The sequence below is a fragment of the Antedon bifida genome, chromosome 10 (genome assembly GCF_963402885.1).
Source record: "Antedon bifida chromosome 10, ecAntBifi1.1, whole genome shotgun sequence".
Lineage (NCBI taxonomy): Eukaryota > Metazoa > Echinodermata > Crinoidea > Comatulida > Antedonidae > Antedon > Antedon bifida.
Window position 1 is genome coordinate 21,551,752 of NC_136235.1, and position 21,525 is coordinate 21,573,276.

The 21,525-nt window shown below is 32.8% G+C and overlaps 3 protein-coding genes across 5 annotated transcripts in view; all 3 read right to left on the reverse strand.

Annotated features, from left to right (window-relative positions):
• Positions 1–3,988: 3,988 nt before the first annotated feature.
• Positions 3,989–4,774, reverse strand: LOC144853540 (protein-L-histidine N-pros-methyltransferase-like). Its single transcript, XM_078711235.1, has 2 exons — positions 4,597–4,774; positions 3,989–4,155 (listed from the first exon to the last, which is right to left on the reverse strand). Exons 1-2 carry the CDS (start codon positions 4,772–4,774, stop codon positions 3,989–3,991), a joined length of 345 nt encoding a protein of 114 aa, XP_078567361.1.
• Positions 4,775–8,452: 3,678 nt separating this feature from the next.
• On the reverse strand, positions 8,453–13,353 carry LOC144853980 (protein-L-histidine N-pros-methyltransferase-like). Its single transcript, XM_078711861.1, has 5 exons — positions 13,018–13,353; positions 11,579–11,769; positions 10,803–11,012; positions 10,139–10,314; positions 8,453–9,677 (listed from the first exon to the last, which is right to left on the reverse strand). Exons 1-5 carry the CDS (start codon positions 13,237–13,239, stop codon positions 9,475–9,477), a joined length of 1,002 nt encoding a protein of 333 aa, XP_078567987.1. The 5' UTR covers positions 13,240–13,353; the 3' UTR covers positions 8,453–9,474.
• Positions 13,354–13,841: 488 nt separating this feature from the next.
• LOC144854703 (aryl hydrocarbon receptor nuclear translocator 2-like) overlaps positions 13,842–21,525 on the reverse strand; it is a 28,929-nt gene continuing 21,245 nt past the window's right edge. For all 3 annotated transcript variants that reach the window (XM_078712651.1, XM_078712650.1, XM_078712649.1), the window contains 9 exons: positions 21,203–21,320; positions 21,009–21,038; positions 20,585–20,782; positions 19,900–20,086; positions 19,516–19,622; positions 18,143–18,293; positions 17,301–17,691; positions 16,990–17,152; positions 13,842–16,328 (listed from right to left, as the gene is read on the reverse strand). In XM_078712651.1, the coding sequence (XP_078568777.1) occupies positions 16,093–16,328; positions 16,990–17,152; positions 17,301–17,691; positions 18,143–18,293; positions 19,516–19,622; positions 19,900–20,086; positions 20,585–20,782; positions 21,009–21,038; positions 21,203–21,320 (1,581 nt within the window). In that variant the 3' untranslated portion in view covers positions 13,842–16,092. The remainder of the gene's footprint in view (positions 16,329–16,989; positions 17,153–17,300; positions 17,692–18,142; positions 18,294–19,515; positions 19,623–19,899; positions 20,087–20,584; positions 20,783–21,008; positions 21,039–21,202; positions 21,321–21,525) is intronic.

A 21,525-nucleotide genomic window follows, 5' to 3' on the forward strand; every position in this document is an offset into this window, starting at 1 on the left:
ATTGTGGCGTGTTAACCACGAATGACTAACAATACCATCGGCATACCAAACTGTTTAAAATAGAAAAGGTCCCCGGAAATCTAGATTCTATATTGAGTTCGAATCTCTACGGATATATTTTTTTTTAATGGAAAATGATTATTGTTTTTCTTTTATTTGAAAGAGAGATATTTAGAAGATTGAAAATGCCAGGCCTAGGCCTAAACAAGTGGACCTTTGGTATGACATACATTATTATTATTCACTTTTATTTCAAATATAAAAAATCGACCAAAATTACAACTCGTGGCTAAGAGCCAAATTGCGTGTAAAAATACATGTCATAGAAAAAATATATATACAGTATATACAAAATTAATTTAAAAAAACAGAAACAAAGAAGGGAAGAGCAAACGCAGGCTCGCAGGGGAGATAATTAAGAATTTAGTAATTTGATGAAGTAAGGTATAGAGCTATTAGTAAATCTGGATGTTTTAGACGCTAGCTGGGTAATTTTGTTTTTATTTCTTAAATTCCTACCATGACAGCTATGTCTGGTCGGTGGGATTAAATCAGCTGTTTGTTTAATTTTGGGGAGATACTCTGCTCCACCCTTCTTTGAGCCAAAGTCTCTAATTTAAGAAAATCAAGGGCACCAGAGTAAGAAAAATAATCGTTTCCTAACATTATAAGGCAAGCCCTCTTTTGAACATTTACAATACAATCGCTTAATCTACTAGTCAGGCCAGAATGCCAAACAACATCAGCATACTCAACAACTGGTCTAATATAACGGCAAAAGGTCAATTTAGTGTTAAAACCAAATCGTTTTAATAATCGTAAAAGTTTCCTGGAAGCTTTAGTGATTTTCCATTAAATAGACTGCCATAAAACCTCGAAAAGAAGCCCCTGTGCTCCTTTATTTTTTAGGATTTTTTTTGTATGTATGTCTGTCTATCTATCCATTTATATTCCAAGTCGCTTAAAAAATGTGTGATAACAGTTAGTTTGTCATATTATACAGTAAATCAACACGAGTAGACTTATACCTTCTAACACAGGCTTTGGTGACACCATCCAGGTACAGTGATCTACTATATTACCAAGTATTTAGTATAGTATAGAAATATGCCTTACATACAGTGAGCATACGTTTTGGAAAACATAAGAATTGCTGGCTTCTTTGATAGAACCGCAGAAATAAAAAAAAAGTTAGTTTTGCGCGGATTGTTTTCAGCTACTACATATAACTATCTACACATCTACTATTCAATGCCAAGAGCTTGGCCATTACAATATCGATAACCTAATAAAGTTTAGTGATTCAGTATTATTCTAAACAAACAATATGATAATTGAAATAAAGTAGGCTTCTTCTATAAAGTCTTTTTTAACGACTAAGTAGATGCTTTGTTTCGTTTCATTACTAACGAGTCCCGAAGTTTATTAGGCCTAACGTTTGATGAATTTTACATTTTCACAGATTGTAATGTTTTTAAAATAATACTGAGATACCATTGATTTTTTTAAAATTTAAAATAAATCGTGATTTCAATTAGGCCTACAGCCTAACAAAACAAATGTAATAATACAAGTTATTATTTTTAACAATGCACATCATGATGAACATCAGATAGTGCATCACACATCAATTCTGTTTGCAAATCATAATAAAATGTACAACCGAATTTTAGAAGTATATATTGTTGTCCTTCTCCTTATGCCTTCTGAAGCCAATGGTAAGTTACATTACGGTAGTGTTTAGAATACAATATAAAACCATTAGGCCTAATACTAGTAATATTTAGTGGGTTATTTTGACATGTCCGCCAGTGTTAAGAAGACAGTTAACAAAACAGAATGTATCGATATAATGTATATTTTGGCAGCCTAAAGCTATCCCGTAATTTTTCGTTTATCAGGTGGCTGTCCAGTTTCGTGGAGTTTATTCGAAGGAAGCTGCTACAAATATTTCAGTGAAACGCGTACTTGGCATCAGGCAAAGGAAAAGTGTGAGGCAGAGGAAGCAGGGTTAGTTTCTATAACTTCAGCAGATGAACAGAAGTTTATTTATCGTAATCTTGAAGGAGACGACTGTAGTAAAACATGGATTGGTCTGAATGACATTGAGATCGAAATGGAATTCGAGTGGATAAGCACTGAACCATTTGTATTTAAATGTAAGGACGATTTCTGTTACTTCTTCCTACTTATCTAAAATTAGCTTCGACAACAATTTTCATGATCAGGTAGTGAAGTAATAAGATAATTTTTTTAGTTGTTTAAATAATGTTAGTAGATTCTGGACATTCGGTGGAGGACTCTAATAAAATGACGTCTACCCGGCAATGTTGTTTTATGTTCATTTTTAATGCTGTTAAACGACTGCGTCTATGTGAAGGGAACGGTTATTTATCTCTTTTTTGAAAATTATTTTTTCTGAGATTGGCGCCAAGGTGAACCAAATGGAGAAAATGAAGATTGCGTTGAAATGACATGCGAATCAGAAGGTCATTGGAATGATAAAGAATGTTCCACGAAACGTCCGTTTTTGTGTGAAAAAGGTAAGTTCGTACTGTACGAGAACATGACGCTCATTTGAAGAAACAGAATGCTAATGCTTTTGAAAATTGTTATTATTTATGTCTATAACTTGAATAAATTGGTATGAAACTAACAAAATGCTGATATCAATCAAAAAGATCGTTGTGTCACGATATTCCCATGTTCAATCGAAGTTCAACGAATAACAAAATAATTATGTTGATATTCTTAACTGTTTTAGTGTTGAGTTTTAGGCCCATAGGCAGATGAGGAATACACTATCAATTTTTATTTTCTCGCAAGTAATAAACTGTATACAATCATTCAGATTGAAACAGAAAAATGTAAATCTAATTTATATAACTTTCTCATTCCAATTCACTTTGTTTTTCTTATGTAGACCAATATACACACATTGCGACAATTACAGAGAAAGGTCCGCACAATTGTCTGACTGCCGAAAACATAAATGTATTGACAATTGGTGAGCTGCTAACTGGAAGTAAAACACGATGTTTGCAGTTCTGTCTCTCGTTTGACGGTTGTACATCGTTCCAGATTCAACCCTTTTCAAGTTCAGTTATGGTGTGTTATGCGCTTGGATCTTATGATGAACATAGCGTAGTTAACACGGCAATAACTATGCATTGTGCACTTTATGACTTGAAATGGTAATACGGATTTATCATAATATCTATAAAAGACTGTCACTTTTATTGTTATAAACATTGATAATATTTCTCTTCTTCAAATTAGTCTATACACGTTTTTAGAATCAACATTTAGTAGGGCTAGGAATTTGAATAAGATTATAATCATGGTAATTTAAAGCACTTATAGTAGACCACTACACATTTAATATTATACATTATAACTTTGGACCTAAATTCCACTGTGGTCAGGAGTTGTCATCTTAAAAGAAACTGACCACATGGTCAGGTTCTATTATTTAGAAATGCCTTAGGCCTAACAATTTATCTACATCTTTATTCAAAATCGCTTTCAATAATTGAAAATTGATACAATTAGTATATTTATCTATTTAGTATTACTATGTGCAATTACTATATTAGATGAAATTGAATTATTTCATAGAAAATGTTTAAGACGAAATTTGAAAGTAAATAAAGACAATTTCATGGTGTACAATACGGAAGGAAATGTCAAATTATTTTCAATATAAATGGGTTGTTTGTTTGCACATTTAAATACAGCATGCAAAAACACAGCAAGATTACAATTTATACCCAACTCGCCAATTTGTAATGATTTCATCACGCTTCACCATGATCACACTGACTGAAATAAAGGTAAAGGTATAAATAAAATATAAAAAAACAAGGATAAGGTCCCCTTAAAAGAGGTGTCCCCTGAATAGGAGTGTCCCAAATGAGGCGTGTCCACTTGAATATGTCCACTGTCAACATTTCATGATTCAAGCACAAATAAAGCGTCTATCAGCACATTAAAAGGGATTATGAATGTCGCCCTCACATAGATATGGCAAGCGAGTAAATGAACGGAGTTTAAAACCTGCAGGAATAAAGTAGTCTACGACAAAACTCTCAGCCTGCTCTTCCCAAGTGTTTCCTTTCACTTCCATGTGCTCTGATGGCACATTTTGTGAAGACCCTGAAAATAACGAAAGTGCAAAGTTCACATTCAAAAATGAATATGCATAGATGCCTTGTCACAATTTTGTGTGAACGATTTATTTTACTATACTTGTCATCGACGAATTTTGATGAGTATAGCATTTTCAAATAAACCATATGGTAGAGTACTTTAATATTGTTTCTTTGTGTCCATTAAACCGTTTTGAGTTAATGTGCAACATGTAAAGTTTAATAATTTTTCCAAAATGTATTAATATCAGTAACTTTTAATCATCTACTTAATTGGGAATAACGAGTTACCCATTGTATGTAAGCACAATACAACTGGATATTAAAAGATAATATTGAAATGTAATTAGCGGTTGATTATATAAACTTGTAGATCAGGAAAGACACCTACAATACCGTTCACGATACTAAATGTCTGTTTACGGCAATCTTCTTAGAAAGGACTTACCAAATTCAACAAATGGCTTGTAAGGTATAACAACAGCAATGATTGCAATGCCGCCTAGGTTTAATGCTTTTCTGATATCCTGAAGTAATGTTGGTTTATCACATCTGTCTATCAAATTCAAGCAGCTAATCATATCATAAGTACCATTTGTCCAATCTTCAACACCTATAATTCTCATTCAAGAACGGAGACAAACTATCTGTTTAAAACATATTTATTCTAGAACGGTGCGGCCATACACTCCAACTACCAAAAACTTTTATTCATAATATTAATATCTTGCAAGAAACGGATATTTCAAAATACAGTATAAGTGGTACGGTAGAATAATAATCTTCTAATGTAAAAGATTAACAAAATCAAAATTTAACAGTGTAGCGTGTTGACCGCGAAATGACTAACAATACCGTCTTCCCCCACTGCACATGTACAGACTCATTTGCATATAACGCACGGCAAACCAAACTACGATGAGATATAAATTCTATTCTAAACACTAACGAAGAGAATCTAATTCATTTTTTTACATTAAATTAAATTGAGGGCGCTAAAAAAGATTTTAAATGTGCTCTCCCTGCCTCAGCACTATGGCCCTGCCACATCCTTTTGGGGTCGTTTCCAGCACATCACCAGATGCATTGATGTTGTCGCCTCATGATGTGTGGTGGAAAGGGGGACGTATAATTCTGTGAACCCCAAACACAGTAGCTCGCATAGCTTTAACATGATTCCACCGACCAGCGTGGGAATTGAACCCACGACATTCGTGTATTAACACGACGCTCAGTCGCCTGAGCTAACAAAGCTTTTAACAAAGTTAAATGTATATTTATGACGTAATGATGAAATACGTAATATACGTATAAATAGACTATTATCATGCTGTTCAGTCATGTACTTTGTGGCGTAACGGGTAATGCTCTCACCTATAGATTGGGTTCGAACCTCTACGGATATTTTTTTTTTGTTCAATGGAAAATGAATATTGTTTTTCTTTTTTGAAAGAGAGATATTGTTGTATGGCATTCATTTTTTAATTCAATAGACTACCATAAAACCTCCTTCATTTTTAGTACTCGATCGTATGTGGGCTTCTTTTCAACGGATAGGCTTCTCTTCCAGATGATCTTCTTTTCGAGAATGCTTTTGCAAACTGAAAGAGTAAGTAATAGTTTTTTTTAACGCAAAAGTTGTTCTTTGTGAATTATATGTTCTTTTACCGAGCGTTGTTTATGATTGTTTCGTTTTATGTATATTCTAGATGCTTTAGACTCTTTCATCTGCCGTATACGTGGACAGAGATAGCGAGGAACAATAACCCATTAATTGAATATATATCATGCTATAATACTTCAAACATATTCCGGTGTATCAACATTCTCTTAAAAATGAAATTAATTAAGAATTATCGACACTTAAAAAATAGTTAGATATTGATACATAATTCTCGTAAAAATGAAATTAATTAAGAATTAAGTAATAATTTCAATACTGGTTATAATGATGGAAAAAGATACAAACTAGCCATATGAAGTTTAACAGGGTTCAGATCAAGACTTGTATCCTGAAAGACGTTAAGTTTAGCAGGGTTCAGATCAAGACTTGTCATCCTGAAAGACGTTAAGTTTAGCAGGGTTCAGATCAAGACTTGTATCCTGAAAGACGTTGAGTTTAGCAGGGTTCAGATCAAGACTTGTCATCCTCCAAGACGTTAAGTTTAGGAGGGTTCAGATCAAGACTTGTATCCTGAAAGACGTTAAGTTTAGCAGGGTTCAGATCAAGACTTGTCATCCTCCAAGACGTTAAGTTTAGGAGGGTTCAGATCAAGACTTGTATCCTGAAAGACGTTAAGTTTAGCAGGGTTCAGATCAAGACTTGTATCCTGAAAGACGTTGAGTTTAGCAGGGTTCAGATCAAGACCTGAAAGACCGTCATAATGAAGTTGTTCATCAATGTTGTGATTGTTTTTTCAACAATTCGTTTTCTCCAAATATTACCATTTGGTAAAGCCGGTAAGTATTCACTAGTCGTTTGCAAGCCAATCTATTGTGGTGTAATAATATGAAAGATATGATTATGATTGTTTAAACATGTGAAAGAGGGTTAAAGTGAATGAATATTTGTCTGGATAATGTATCAAACTACCGTCTCGAATTGAAATAAAAACGAGTAATGCTATAAATGTTCGCAAAGTCCTACGATGTCATGTAAGATTAAAGACATTCCCGTTCTTAGATTACTTACTAAACTTAAGGTGTGTCTGTGTTCCGCTGTGGTATCACGGTCACAATTGATAATTTTCAAGTGCCTGTAATAATCTTTTTTACTTTAAAGAGATTTTTATGAAGTTCTAGCAATGTTTTTAATGCTGTATGTAATAGTGTTCATTGGTGTTCTTCATAAACATAAGTTTTAGAGAAGAAATAATGGCAATTTTATACCTGGGTATCCAATTACATTTTAAGCAAAATAAAAATAATATTAATAAGACACACACAAATATATATATATATATTTTACCGGAGAAATCTTATGTAGGAGAATTTTCCAGTAGGTGGAGGTATGCAGTCTCGGAGCACAAGAGCAATTAGGTCTATAAAACCCTTACTGTCTATCTTTTAGGTTTATTTTTAACATAAGCACCTATACTGGTCATTTCGGTCAGTATCTTCAACCGAAGACTGTTAATAAGGCACACATGGTCATACTTAGACTTAGACTATACATCATACTTCATGTATTTGTGCAGTATAATTAAATATTTTCATTGCTTCCCTCAACAGGCTACTGTCCACCTTCATGGAGTTTATTCGAAGGAAGCTGCTACAAATATTTCAGTGAAACGTGTACTTGGCACAAAGCAAAAGAAAAGTGTGAGGCAGAGGAAGCAGGGTTAGTTTCTATAACTTCAGCAGATGAACAGGGGTTTATTCGTAATCTTGAAAGGAACGACTGTTACGATACATGGATTGGTCTGAATGACATTGAGATCGAAATGGAATTCGAGTGGATAAGCACTGAACCATTTGTATTTAAATGTAAGGACGATTTCTGTTACTTCTTCCTACTTATCTAACATTAGCTTAGACAACAATTTTCATGATCAGGTAGTGAAGTAATGTTTTTAGTTGTTTAAATCATTTTAGTAGATTCTGAATATTCAGTAGAGGAGGACTCTAATAAAATGACGTCTACCCGGCAATGTTGTTTTATGTTCATTTTTAATGCTGTTAAACGACTGCGTCTATATATTTGAAGGAAACGGTTATTTATCTCATTTATTATTATTTTTTCTGAGATTGGGTCCAAGGTGAACCAAATAATTCCGGAAATGAAGATTGCGTTGCAATGGAATGCGAACCAGAGGGTGGTTGGAATGATAGCCCTTGTTCCTCGTACAAACGTCCGTTTTTTTGTGAAAAGGGTAAGTACTGTACGACCGCCTCTTAACAAGACGCTTATTCGAAGAAACAGAATGCTAATGCTTTTGAAAACTCTTATTATTTATGTCTATAACTTAAATAAATTGGTATAAAACTAACACATTCGGATATCAATCAAAAAGATCGTTGTGTCACGATATTCCCATTTTCAATCGAAGGTGGACTCTGTTCAACGAATAACAAAATAATTATGTTGATATTCTTAACTGTTTTAGTGTTGAGTTTTATGCCCATAGGCAGATGAGGAATACACTATCAATTTGTATTTTCTCATTACAAGTAATAAACTGTATTCAATCATTCAGATTGAAACAGAAAAATGTAAATCTAATTTATATAACTTTCACATTCCAATTCAGACACTTTGTTTTTCTTATGCAGACCAAGGTCGTCCACATTCGCAATACGATACAACACACATTGCGACAATTACAGAGAAAGGTCCGCACAATTGTCTGACTGCCGAAAACATAAATGTATTGACAATTGGTCAGCTGCTAACTGGAAGTAAAACACGATGTTTGCAGTTCTGTCTCTCGTTTGACGGCTGTACATCGTTCCAGATTCAACCCTTTTCAAGTTCAGTTATGGTGTGTTATGCGCTTGGATCTTATGATGAACATAGCGTAGTTAACACGGCAATAACTATGCATTGTGCACTCTATGACTTGAAATGGTAATACGGATTTATCATAATATCTATAAAAGAATGTCACTTTTATTGTTATAAACGTTGATAATATTTCTCTTCTTCAAATTAGTCTATACACGTTTTTAGAATCAACATTTAGTAGGGCTAGGAATTTGAATAAGATTATAATCATGGTGATTTAAAGCACTTATAGTAGACCACTACACATTTAATATTATACATTATAACTTTGGACCTAAATTTCACTGTGGTCAGGAGTTGTCATCTTAAAAAAACTGACCACATGGTCAGGTTCTATTATTTAGAAATGCCTAAGGCCTAACAATTTATCTACATCTTTATTCAAAATTGCTTTCAATAATTAAACATTGATACAATTAGTATATTTATCTATTTAGTATTACTATGTACAATTAATATATTAGATGCAATTGCATTATTTCATAGAAAACGTTTAAGACGAAATTTGAAAGTAAATAAAGACAATTTCATGGTGTACAATACGGAAGGAAATGTCAAATTATTTTCAATATAAATGGATTGTTTGTTGTTTGCACATTTAAATACAGCATGCAAAAACACAGGAAGATTACAATTTATACCCAACTCGCCAATTTGTAATGATTTCATCACGCTTCACCATGATCACACTGACTGAAATAAAGGTAAAGGTATAAATAAAATATAAAAAAACAAGGATAAGGTCCCCTTAAAAGAGGTGTCCCCTAAATAGGAGTGTCCTAAATGAGGCATGTCCACTTGAATATGTCCACTGTCAACATTTCATGATTCAAGCACAAATAAAGCGTCTATCAGCACATAAAAAGGATTATGAATGTCGCCCTCACATAGATATGGCAAGCGAGTAAATGAACGGAGTTTAAAACCTGCAGGAATAAAGTAGTCTACGACAAAACTTTCAGCCTGCTCTTCCCAAGTGTTTCCTTTCACTTCCATGTGCTCTGATGGCACATTTTGTGAAGACCCTGAAAATAACAAAAGTGCAAAGTTCACATTCAAAAATGAATATGCATAAATGCCATGTCACAATTTTGTGTGAACGCTTTATTTTACTATACTTGTCATCGACGAATTTTGATGAGTATAGCATTTTCAAATAAGCCATATGGTACTTTAATATTGTTTCTTTTTAGCGTGTCCAATAAACCGTTTTGAGTTAATATACAACATGTAAAATTTAATAATTTTTGCAAAATTTAATAATTTTTGCAAAATTTATTAATATCAGTAATTTTTAATCATCTACTTAATTGGGAATAAAGAGTTACCCATTGTATGTAAGCACAATACAACTGGATACTAAAAGATGATGTTGAAATGTAATTAGCGGTTGATTATATAAACTTGTAGATCAGGAAAGACACCTACAATACCGTTCACGATATTAAATGTCTGTTTTACTACAATCTTCTTAGAAAGGACTTACCAAATTCAACAAATGGCTTGTAAGGTATAACAACAGCAATGATTGCAATGCCGCCTGGGTTTAATGCTTTTCTGATATCCTGAAGTAATGTTATTGGTTTATCACATCTGTCTATCAAATTCAAGCAACTAATCATATCATAAGTACCATTTGTCCAATCTTCAACACCTATAATTCTAAACAAACAGTCGCAAGTCAGATAAAATAAAACTGATATTAAAGGTTCGACCTAAGAATTAAATTTCTAGCATTGTATCTCCTTATCTCCGAAAATACATGCTCAAAGTAAAATATAGAAATATATTTAACCTGATAAACAACAAAATAGTATATTCCATGGTTATACGATTTGTTATTCTAGTAGGCTGGTGTTTAGTTTCTAAAATTGGGAGACACAATGCAAAAACTTTTGTATGGATCTCCTCCTCGGATACCTACCCTATCTGTTCCGTGAAACATAGATTGAGTAACATTTGTGTTCACCATTACGATATTGTTCCATATTTCTTTCTTAGGAAGATTATAAAAGGTTTCAAAACAAAATTTCTGATTTCATCAGTTCGCAGTATAAGTGATTTCCAGGTTGAGGTAATCACTTTGCAACTTCCTGGTTTTAACTACTGTAAGTGTTTGCTGCCCTCTCTAGGCCTACCAAATGACTTACTTGAAACCTTTTTCCTGTAGACGCCATTGCATTGTGGTTGACATTTCAGTTACGTAAACTTCTTCAAAATGAGGAGCAAAGTACTGTGTTACCATACCGTCCCCTGCACCTAAATCAAGCATACTTCTACCTTTCCAATTTACATCTATTGAAGCTAAAGTACGAAACTGTTCCGATGAACAAACAAACATTGAACCTCTCTGTAACAACCTATAGAAAATAATAAATTTAATATTGAATCACATATAACTCTTACAATATGGTATAAAGTATAATAAGGTGCCATTAAATATGGATATTTTTTAGAATATTGTTATGGTAGTGGCAAAGTATTTCATCTTAGATTATCAAGATTTATATGTTTCTTTTTGTAAACTTCAGTAGTTTAAAACCCATTGATGGTGGTTTGAGAGATGATGTGCTATACAATAAATACCTACCCATTGATTGTGGTTTGAGATATGATGTGCTATACAATAAATACCTACCCATTGATGGTGGTTTGAGAGATGATGTGCTATACAGTAAATACCTACCCATTGATTGTGGTTTGAGATATGATGTGCTATACAGTAAATACCTACCCATTGATTGTGGTTTGAGATATGATGTGCTATACAATAAATACATACCCATTGATTGTGGTTTGAGAGATGATGTGCTATACAATAAATACCTACCCATTGATTGTGGTTTGAGAGATGATGTGCTATACAATAAATACATACCCATTGATTGTGGTTTGAGATATGATGTGCTATACAATAAATACCTACCCATTGATTGTGGTTTGAGAGATGAAAAAACTTAAAAATGCTTTAGCAATGCCCTTTGATAGCTGAGTAAATATCCAGTCTGATTTTTCATAACAACTGTCCAAAAACTTGTCTGTTTCTTCGTCTTTGTTAGACTGAATAAAAAATGACCTGATGTCATCACTGAATAGTTCGTCATTGCTTTCATACCACTGCAGAAAATAAAAATAATAATGAAAATATACCAAATTTATAGATGATGTTAAAGATTCTCATTTTCATCATGGAGTATTTACTCCATGTTTTGAATAATTTGATATTATATTATTACTGTTTTGTTTAGTATAAAATGTTACTTTGAGTTGAATTGTTTCGAGAGATTACTAGTTGCGTTGAATTTTGTGTCGACAAACTGGCCGTCCCCTTTTTAGACATGTTTTTTGAAAAATAAAGTACCATAGGCCTACCAAACATATTTATTCAAGGAAGGTGTTTATTCGAGGGAGGTTGTTTTGGGTGTAATCAAATATATTCTTCTTAAATATAAAAAATACAACACAATATTATATCATATTGTTCTATTGTGTCTAGAGCTTCTAGACGTTTATTTTCCTTGTGCATTTTGAAAAAAGTTGGAATCTTAATTAATGATCTGTTGACTGTTTATATGGCTTATATAAGACCTATTTTAGAATATGCTGCCCCTGTTTGGCATGGTGCTATCACTAAGAATATGTCCAAGTCTATTGAAAAGGTACAAAAGAGAGCATTGCGAATCATGCTAGGTAACAACTATTTGTGCTATGATCATGCATTGTCTGTTACTGGTTTACCTACTCTTGTTGAGAGAAGAAACAAACTGGTGTTGTCTTTCGGGGAAGGCTTACTAAAATCCGAGCTGTTTAGAGAAATACTTCCCCCTCTTCATAAGCCAGCTCGGTCTCTCAGATTCAACCGATTTCTAGAAGTACCTCATTGTAAAACCAGCAGACTTAGGTCGTCTCCAGTTCCCACCATGGTGGATATAATTAATAGGCATCACTAGCTGTTTTTTTAGATATGTAATAAGTGAATGTTTTAAGGTTTTTTATTCATGTATGGTTTATAATTTTATGGTACGATATCTAATTTTAATAAGATGTTTCTATTTTTATTGCAATTTTAACTAATTTTTATTTATTTGTAATACAATTCATTTCAGTCTTTGACTGTCGTTTTGTAATATATTTTTATATACCGATTAAATAAAAAAAAAAAAAATAAAAAAATCATTATCAGGAAGTGATACAAAATACAGTAACAGTAGGCCTCTAGGCTAGCTGGCCTAACACATTTCTATCCAAAATGCTTGGTAAAATTGTTGTAATGTAAGCCTAGGCCTAGTTTAGTTAGGTGATCATCTAGTAGAGGAACTAAGACTATATATTATATTCAAATTGAGTAGTAACTCATCAACTTACTTTGTGAGCGTAGCTTTCAACTTTACTTCTTTCAAAGCAACCTTGTATGTGCTTGGTGAACATCATTCGAGCAAGCGGGCTCCGGATGTGTAAAGCCCTGCTGTCCATTTTCCAACTTGCTTTGTTGGGTCGAGTTAGGCCTAGGCCTAGACCTACGACATTGAAGAAAGATAACACTACAGATGTTACATACAAAAATCTGAATTTGTCATTATTAACCATCAAACAAGGACGCTAAAAAATATATTTACAATGTTTTCGAGCCTTAGGGCCTAGCCTAGGCCTATTGATTGATTACAATGAAGGGTTTATCTAGCAGCAGTAGCAGCTGATGACCAAAATACTGTAGTACTATGAGGCGCAAAGTGTACATTTGTTATTCTGTACCTAAATTATATAGGAAGCTGAAAAGGCGTATAATTGTTATCTGGATAATTTAATAATTATTTATAAATACTGACTTAATTAAATAATGAATATCACAACGGAAAATAAAAACCATTATAAACAATTATCTCCATTTAGGCCACTCCTCCGTATCTTACATAATATCACGATACTTCTTAAGAGTTTGTAGGCCTAATGCATAATCAAGCACTCATTCAAGTCAAGAGTATTCACAGTTTATTTTTAAAATAAGAAATGAACTTGGAATGAAATCGAGGGCGTAGTATTTCAATATTAAAGTAAACAATTTATAAATCAGTGTTCAGCTTATGTTGTTGTTAAACTCATGATGTTCTTTGATGTATCCAAAAATTCAAGTAAGTATTTGTGCATCTCTTGCATAAATAAAACTATAGAAAACAAATGGAGCCTCAAAATTCATTATAACCAAAAAATGCATTTTATTCGGTAAAGTTGAAGTAAATAACATCTGGTCTATAGTCAAAACATTACATTGAACCATTTATACATCAGCGTTTTTATTAGCACTTAGTGAAAACATGCAACAAAAATATCTATGAATTACACTTACAAAAGAAGGTTGCCTGCACTAAAATAATTGTTGTTGATACATTCAAAGAGGCAGCCTATAGGGGATAGTGGATGGACCCTCTTATTCCGCTATCAATCACTATAGTTTGTTACTTTTCCAAACAAAACCATGATAGAAACAGACATACAAAACAAGTGGTGTGAAAATAGACATTTTTTGTTGATCAATTGAATTTGAGGTTTTTCTAGCTGGTCTGTATGCACTATGAAATGCACTTTTTACTGTAACCACTCTCTCCAATTCTGGTGGTGCTCATAATTCTCCTAGATTTTCATATGGTAATTGTTATGCTATTATGTCGTCATGATCAGTAAGAACAATAGAATCATTGTATGGTCACAATATTATTTTTTCTTACTGATCATGACGTCATTTGATTGGATGCATAAATGATTATCCTAGGATGATGATTTTTCCATTTCTTTTTGTTATGTAGGAAAAATACAAATGTGTTTTTACTAGGCCTCATACAGTACTGTATATGCCTATATTTAATATACCCTGTACAAGTAAAATTAAATGAAATTGAGCTTGTACATGATGTACACATGGTCATTCTACCCTCCCTTACATGTTATTTTTTAAAGGTCTACACAGAAAAAGAAGCCTATTTAAAAATGTTACCAGCACTTTCATAAGCATCTGAGCTGCCATAAAACATAAATGTTACCATTTATTACATAAGCAACATCACAAACAGTTTATTTTACACAATAATAATAAATTAAAAAAAATGCTAGTATACACACTTCTAAAAATAGCATAAAAGCGGACAAAACAATGTTTTAAAGGAATTTTGTACAATAAAATTCATTGAAATGTAATGAATTATTACATGTTACTTTAAAAAGCTATTTTATTTTGTTACAATCCCCAAAAATCACTTTTCTTAAAACTAATACTTCTATTGCTACGTTAGTATTTACAAAAAAAAACCAAAAACAAATCTTAAAGTATTTTTTCTTTTGGGTATAAATTTGAGTAATTTACAAGAATTATTCACTTATTAGACCAAACTGATATTCATTTGTTTTTATTTTAATCTATCTTTTAATCAGTATGATGTTTTTTTTAGACTGACTTGATGAGTCAGGCATAGGATGTGTAATAAATAAAATGATGTATCTGTACTGTACAATATTAGATGAACACATTGTCTAACAACAATGCTACACAACATAACTATTATGGAACTATAAAATATTAAATATATCATTACAAATTATAATTTGCTTTTTCTTTCTACATGATTGGATACATACAGGCCATATGAAAACTCATATCAATTTTATTTTATATTTAATAGTTAACATTTCTTTAATGATACTAATTTCAATGTAATACATTATTATAAAATAACGTCCAGTTTTATTAACTGGTATTAAAATAGATAATGACAAAAACAAATATATATTATATATTTTTAAATAATATATAAATTTAGATTTTGAACATCTGGTTAAATACTTCATTTGTATAACTTTCGCAAAAAAATATATTGTTCATATTCAATACATATGTCTAATAAAATTGTGTATGTAACAGGTTTAAAAATGTTAAAACATCATTCATTTCAACTTAAGCAACAAGATTAAACATTACATACTATTTAAAAGTTTTGTTCAAATATACCAGTTAGCACCAACTATCATTCAGTTTCAACTTCTTCAAAACATACCGTATTTATTTGAATTTATTATTTTATTGTTCAGGATGTTTTTTTTTATAGAGGGGCGTGTCTTCCAGGAAGGTGTTTATTCGGGGAGGCATTTATTTTTTTGGCTGTAATATGGTAACATAATCAAAAGTGATAAAATACAGTAAAAATTGTATCAAAATGCTTGGTAAATTGTAGATCGTGTCAATCAATGAATTCTACTACAAATAGAAATGTGTGTATATAACACATGTGGCGAGGCGCTTCATTTGTAATTTTATTATTAACATTTATACCAATGATAATATTAATTATCAACCGAACAGATTATTTATTATATAAAACAGAAAGAAATAAAATAAATAGAAAAAAGCTGATTTCGGTAGCAGCAAAAGGTAGCAGAAGATTATGGACTATTCTATTCTGAAAAAGGGGGAAACATTGGGAGGTCGTTAAATTCTGGTTCAACTTGTGTGTTAAAAGCTGGTTGTTGTCCATCAAGCATACTGTAGATTTCAGAGAATTCCTGCGTTTGTGCTTGAGCAGTTTCTGATCCAGGATTGGTTGGCTGCCATTGTTGCCACATTGCCGGATCTCTTCGACTAACACTCTGCCCATCTGGTCTGCCGCCATATGCAACCATACCAGCTTGCACTGTGGATGAAAATAGGCCAGATGTGTCAACATTGATCATGTCAGATTGATGGATATTAGAAAGGAGGAGGGGTCATGTCAATACAGGTCATCGTCTATGTTCAGATAGCATAATTAATAAACATTAAATTTGACAGTATATGAAGGGAAATTATTCAAGCATTTTCTTTGTACATTATCAGTCCTTTATCTTGCTGTTGGCAATGTATTACTTAACAATGTATTCCCTAAAACATGAAATTAAGATGAATAAAAACAAACTTTTAATAGGCCATTTTGTAGTTTTAATAAAGTTATTTACTTTTGCACAAAAAATGAACAAAAATAATTGTTCGCTTATAATGAAAATAAACAGTTAAATTTAACCAAAAACTCATTGTATTTAAGAAAAGTGAGAATACTCATTTGACCTGTACCTGATGTTAGGTTCATAAATATCAATTCATTGGTTTAATATTAGTTACAAGAAATGTTGAGTTGTCAAAATAAAATGTTGATGTCAATCAATGAGTGTATATTGATTGTACATACAATAAATGTTTTGTTGTCAAAATAAAATGTTGATATCAATCAATGAGTGTATATTGATTGTACATACAATAAATGTTTTGTTGTCAAAATAAAATGTTGATGTCAATGAGTGTATACTGATTGTACATACCTGCTTGCTTATCCTGCTGGTGTTGCTGATATGGGAAGCCTATTGCTCTTTGTGGATTGGCCTGTAGTTGTGTATAGGTGGGTGTAGGGGAGGAGGTCTGATTGCTTACAGACTGATTTCTAGAATATTGCGTAGGAGGGGTAGACACAGTTGATGGACCAGCCTGAACAACAATACAGAATACAAAATAAGTATTAATAATCAAAGAGAAACATCTTTAAAAAAAAATAACACAGAAAAAAAATTTTGAATTATTCGACAGACAATTTGTTTTTCTAATTTACATCTATAATGAAATAAAGCGTAATTACCTGTGCTTGGTACTGTGAGGATGGTGGCCAAGAGCCTGAACTCTGTACAAAGCCTCCTTTACTAGCTTGGACACCAGATCTATCATCACTCTGTACAGGACCATAACCATGTCCAGGCCTTGGCATCGGATAGTTAGATACTCCATACGTCTGGGCTAACACACCTGGTTTACTGCTTGGTCCTTGAGGTATAGGCCCTCTGTATACAGAGTAGCGAGCTAAGGTTTCTGACTTGCCATCCTGTGCTCGTTTGTCTGCATTAGGTTCTTGGTGTGGGTAACCCGTTCCTTGGTGTAGACTGCTTGTATAAGGCCCCATTGATGTGGCCTCTGGGCCTTTCACTTTATTCACACCATCTAAAGAGTCTTGAGTATGGGGCTGTTGCATATTTCTATTAAAAAAAAAACATTGTATTAATTCTTAGTTGTTTTACTTAAATAAAGTTTTAATTCACCAACGCTGAAGTGTTTCAGTTTATAACAACATGACATAAATATAAATATATAGACATACACATGATAGACTAATCTTAGTTTGTATAGTTATTGAAAGGGTCATCTAATATTATAAAACCATTGACTATACAAGGAATCTAAAATTGTATGCAATATTTACAGTTGTATTGTCTAAAGGGTCATCTAATATTATAAAACCATTGACTATACAAGGAATTTCAAATTGTATGCAACATTTACAGTTGTGTTGTCTAAAGAGTAGCTTACACATAATAATACATCAACTTACATTTTATAATAATATATACATAGAGGTAAATTTCCTTAAAACATAGTGTATCACTACAAAGCATAATTTGGGATTCAATGTATTTAAAATGATCATACTTTGAAGATGAATTGGTAGATACTATATATTCCACTTCATCAGTGTAAGGGTTTTGAAAGCTGAAAGAACTGGTTCGAAGCCACACCCACTCTCGATTCTTTCCTTGGAAACGATATATGACTGATAGCACTTGACCTTTTAACTTCACAACTACAATGGAAAAATAACAGATTGTTATCAATTACACACATTTTAAAGAGATTAAAAAATCAAAATAAATAAAATCAAATAGATACTGCACTGATTGGACGACATTAAATAAACATAGATGTTTGCCCTATGCAGACTTCTTTCAATTAAAAACATTTAATCTTTCAGCTATTATAAAATTTCATCTGATCGATGAACACGATTATAATAAAAAAAGTCCTTGTCAATTATAAAAAATCATTTTAAATTTGTAAAGTTGAGTAAAAGTCAAATGTGTTTTTTTTTCTAGTTAAGAAAATTAAATTTTCAAAATGTTTCCTTTCCTTGATGATAACCTGAATATTTTTCAAATAGTATAATTTAAATTTCCGTTCAGTGAAATTAATTTATTACTGTAATTCATCACATTCATAAAATCACATGAATCATCAATGTTTAGATAAAATGATTTTATAAAATGGTTACCCGTTGATGTACACGACTAGCAGGATGTAGTCATTTCAATGTAAATAGTTACATTTACTCTGCCTAAACATTTCTACAGATTTAGTTCTTTTTCTATAAATTGTAATTCAGGCAGATAGAGAATTAGCTGATCATTGACATGTGCGTAAAAATGTCTGATAACTGACCAACCAAATTAAATTGGTTTGAAAAACACATTCTTACAATTCCTAAACAGGGTATTAGAAGGTGTCCCAGCGCAAACGGTATATCGATCCCCTAGGTGGAGACAGAATACAACGGTATTGACCCATAGGTGGAGACAGAATACAACGGTATCGACCCCTAGGTGGAGACAGAATACAACGGTATCGACCCCTAGGTGGAGACAGAAAACAACGGTAGCGACCCCTAGGTGGAGACAGAATACAACGGTATTGACCCATAGGTGGAGACAGAATACAACGGTATTGACCCATAGGTGGAGACAGAATACAACGGTATCGACCCCTAGGTGGAGACAGAATACAACGGTATTGACCCATAGGTGGAGACAGAATACAACGGTATCGACCCCTAGGTGGAGACAGTATACAACGGTATCGACCACTAGGTGGAGACAGAATACAACGGTATCGACCCATAGGTGGAGACAGAATACAACGGTATCGACCCCTAGGTGGAGACAGAATACAACGGTTTGGCCCATGTGTATAGTAGTGTAGCAATTCTAATAGAAATAGAATCACTATTGTGTTTGTTTTGCCTTCTTTCTTACCTTGATCAAAACTTTCCCTTAGATGTGCTTGGTCTTCAGGGTGATAGAAATCATAACTACACTTGCCTAGAAGTTCCTGTGGTTGGTACCCTAACACTCCAACAACCCTACAACAATCAACAAATATACAGGGTGATAGAAATCATAACTACACTTGCCTAGAAGTTCCTGTTGTTGGTACACTAACACTCCAACAACCCTACAACAATCAGCACTAGGTTACAAAGAGTTTCTTGGCATCAGTAGATTGAAATTAAGCTGATTGACAGGCCTTCATACTAAAACTGGATACATGAATTTTAGGCTAACAATATTCTATTAAATTATTATCATACTTAACTAAACTATTCAACATAAGGAACAGAATGAGCAATAATGTCTTACCTCTGATCAATAAATGTAAATTTTCCATCCATATCTTGCCTAGATATGAATTCATTTGGTGTGCTAGCGCCCCCAAGGTCGGAGCAATTTGGAGTACTGGTGACCTGTAAACGACCAATAGCAACCAAACAGTAGTGGTTTGAACATTGCCCATCATTTTCCACATCTTGTTGCTCTAAATTAACACCTGAAATAAAACAAAAATTATTACTTTATTTTTGTTAGAGACCATCAAACCAATGTTTCTATGTTTTTACCATGTGATTTTTTACACCCGATTGGTTTTTTCATTGCTTTTCAACGAAATAATAAAGCTTGGAAGAAGTCTAAAATGCCGGCTAATACATTTAGTTTGGTGATGAGACTGTTTTTCTTAACGGCATATTTTTTTTTTTTTACCATATTTAATGAGGGTGATCCATCCAGCAATTGCTGATCATTAGGGACCCTCAGAGGTTCAAAAGACAAACATATACACAAGATGCTCTACATAAACAAAGTCTTATTACAAGTCTTTGGGTGTGGAGTTGTAATTTTGTCCAAGCATCATAACCACCAAGCCACAACTCCACTCTATGATGCATAGTTAACCAATTAAATTGCAAGATTATAATCAGGTGTATTATAACTCAATATGTTTAGTGTGTAATAAATATGTATTTCATGAGAGAAAAATGAAAGCTACCTCCAGCTGGGGGCCAGTTTTTTATGTAACCTGTACAGTGTACCACTGCATATTGTTCACCATCTTTTGTTGAGCCTAAACTGCTACGGTTCCTAGCCTGACAGAATCGTCCCATTGTAATAGGGTCAACTGGTGCATTCCCATACTTAATCCGGCAAATGAAACCACGTCTGGAGCCCATACAAAAGCGCATAGAAGCTAAAAAGAATACAATTTGAAAAAAGTAAGTTTAATTTTCTTGTTCCCTTGGTAAAGCTATTACATAAATGTATGTAAATACTATTTTTATGTAGTCATTAAATAAAAGGATTTTTTATATTTAAACACTATATTATTTTGTGTAATAATTCAAATCTAGCACACTGGTAATACTGTAGTGATACTCTAAGAAGAAAGTAGATAGACAATATTCAGAAATACATACATTGATGTCCTTCTTTCTTCACTGTCCCTGCTGGAATATAAAAACAAAACATTCAATATTTTAGTAAGTAAAAATGCTTTTTATTGACCTTCTTATTATTTTAATTTTCAGTTTTCCATTAAAAATAATAATTAGGCAGAGAAATCAGATTAACAATGAGCAGTAAAAGGGTTAATGAAGGCAAGTAGACTTACTTTTGAGATCCAGAATTCTTCCACTATTTGGCGGTTCCGTTGTGGACAATTGTTCCCTAACCTTTTCATTGTCATCTGGATGTATAACATCATAAAGACTCTTCCCAAACCAATCATTCTGTTGAGATAAAATCATCCAACATAAACCAGGGACAAACAATGGTTAATACACTAGGTATACAATACTACAGTGCACAGTAGGCAATGTCACATAAGCACATACACAATGTTCACTGATGATGTCATAGTTGACTGGCACATCAGCTGCCAAAATAAAGGCGCTTACTACGCTAAAACATTTTTTTTTTCAATTTCTCAAGCCA

What these genes read in the sequence shown, in the direction of transcription:
- LOC144853980 (XM_078711861.1), bottom strand. Translation starts at nt 13,239, where the DNA reads ATGGTTAATAATGACAAATTCAGATTTTTGTATGTAACATCTGTAGTG. An exon ending in TCTCAAACCACAATCAATGG is followed by an intron (nt 11,013 to 11,578) that starts GTAGGTATTTAT and finishes TATTTTCTATAG; the next exon opens with GTTGTTACAGAGAGGTTCAA. An exon ending in CAAGCCATTTGTTGAATTTG is followed by an intron (nt 9,678 to 10,138) that starts GTAAGTCCTTTC and finishes TGTTATTTTCAG; the next exon opens with GGTCTTCACAAAATGTGCCA.
- LOC144853540 (XM_078711235.1), bottom strand. Translation starts at nt 4,774, where the DNA reads ATGAGAATTATAGGTGTTGAAGATTGGACAAATGGTACTTATGATATG. An exon ending in CAAGCCATTTGTTGAATTTG is followed by an intron (nt 4,156 to 4,596) that starts GTAAGTCCTTTC and finishes CGTTATTTTCAG; the next exon opens with GGTCTTCACAAAATGTGCCA.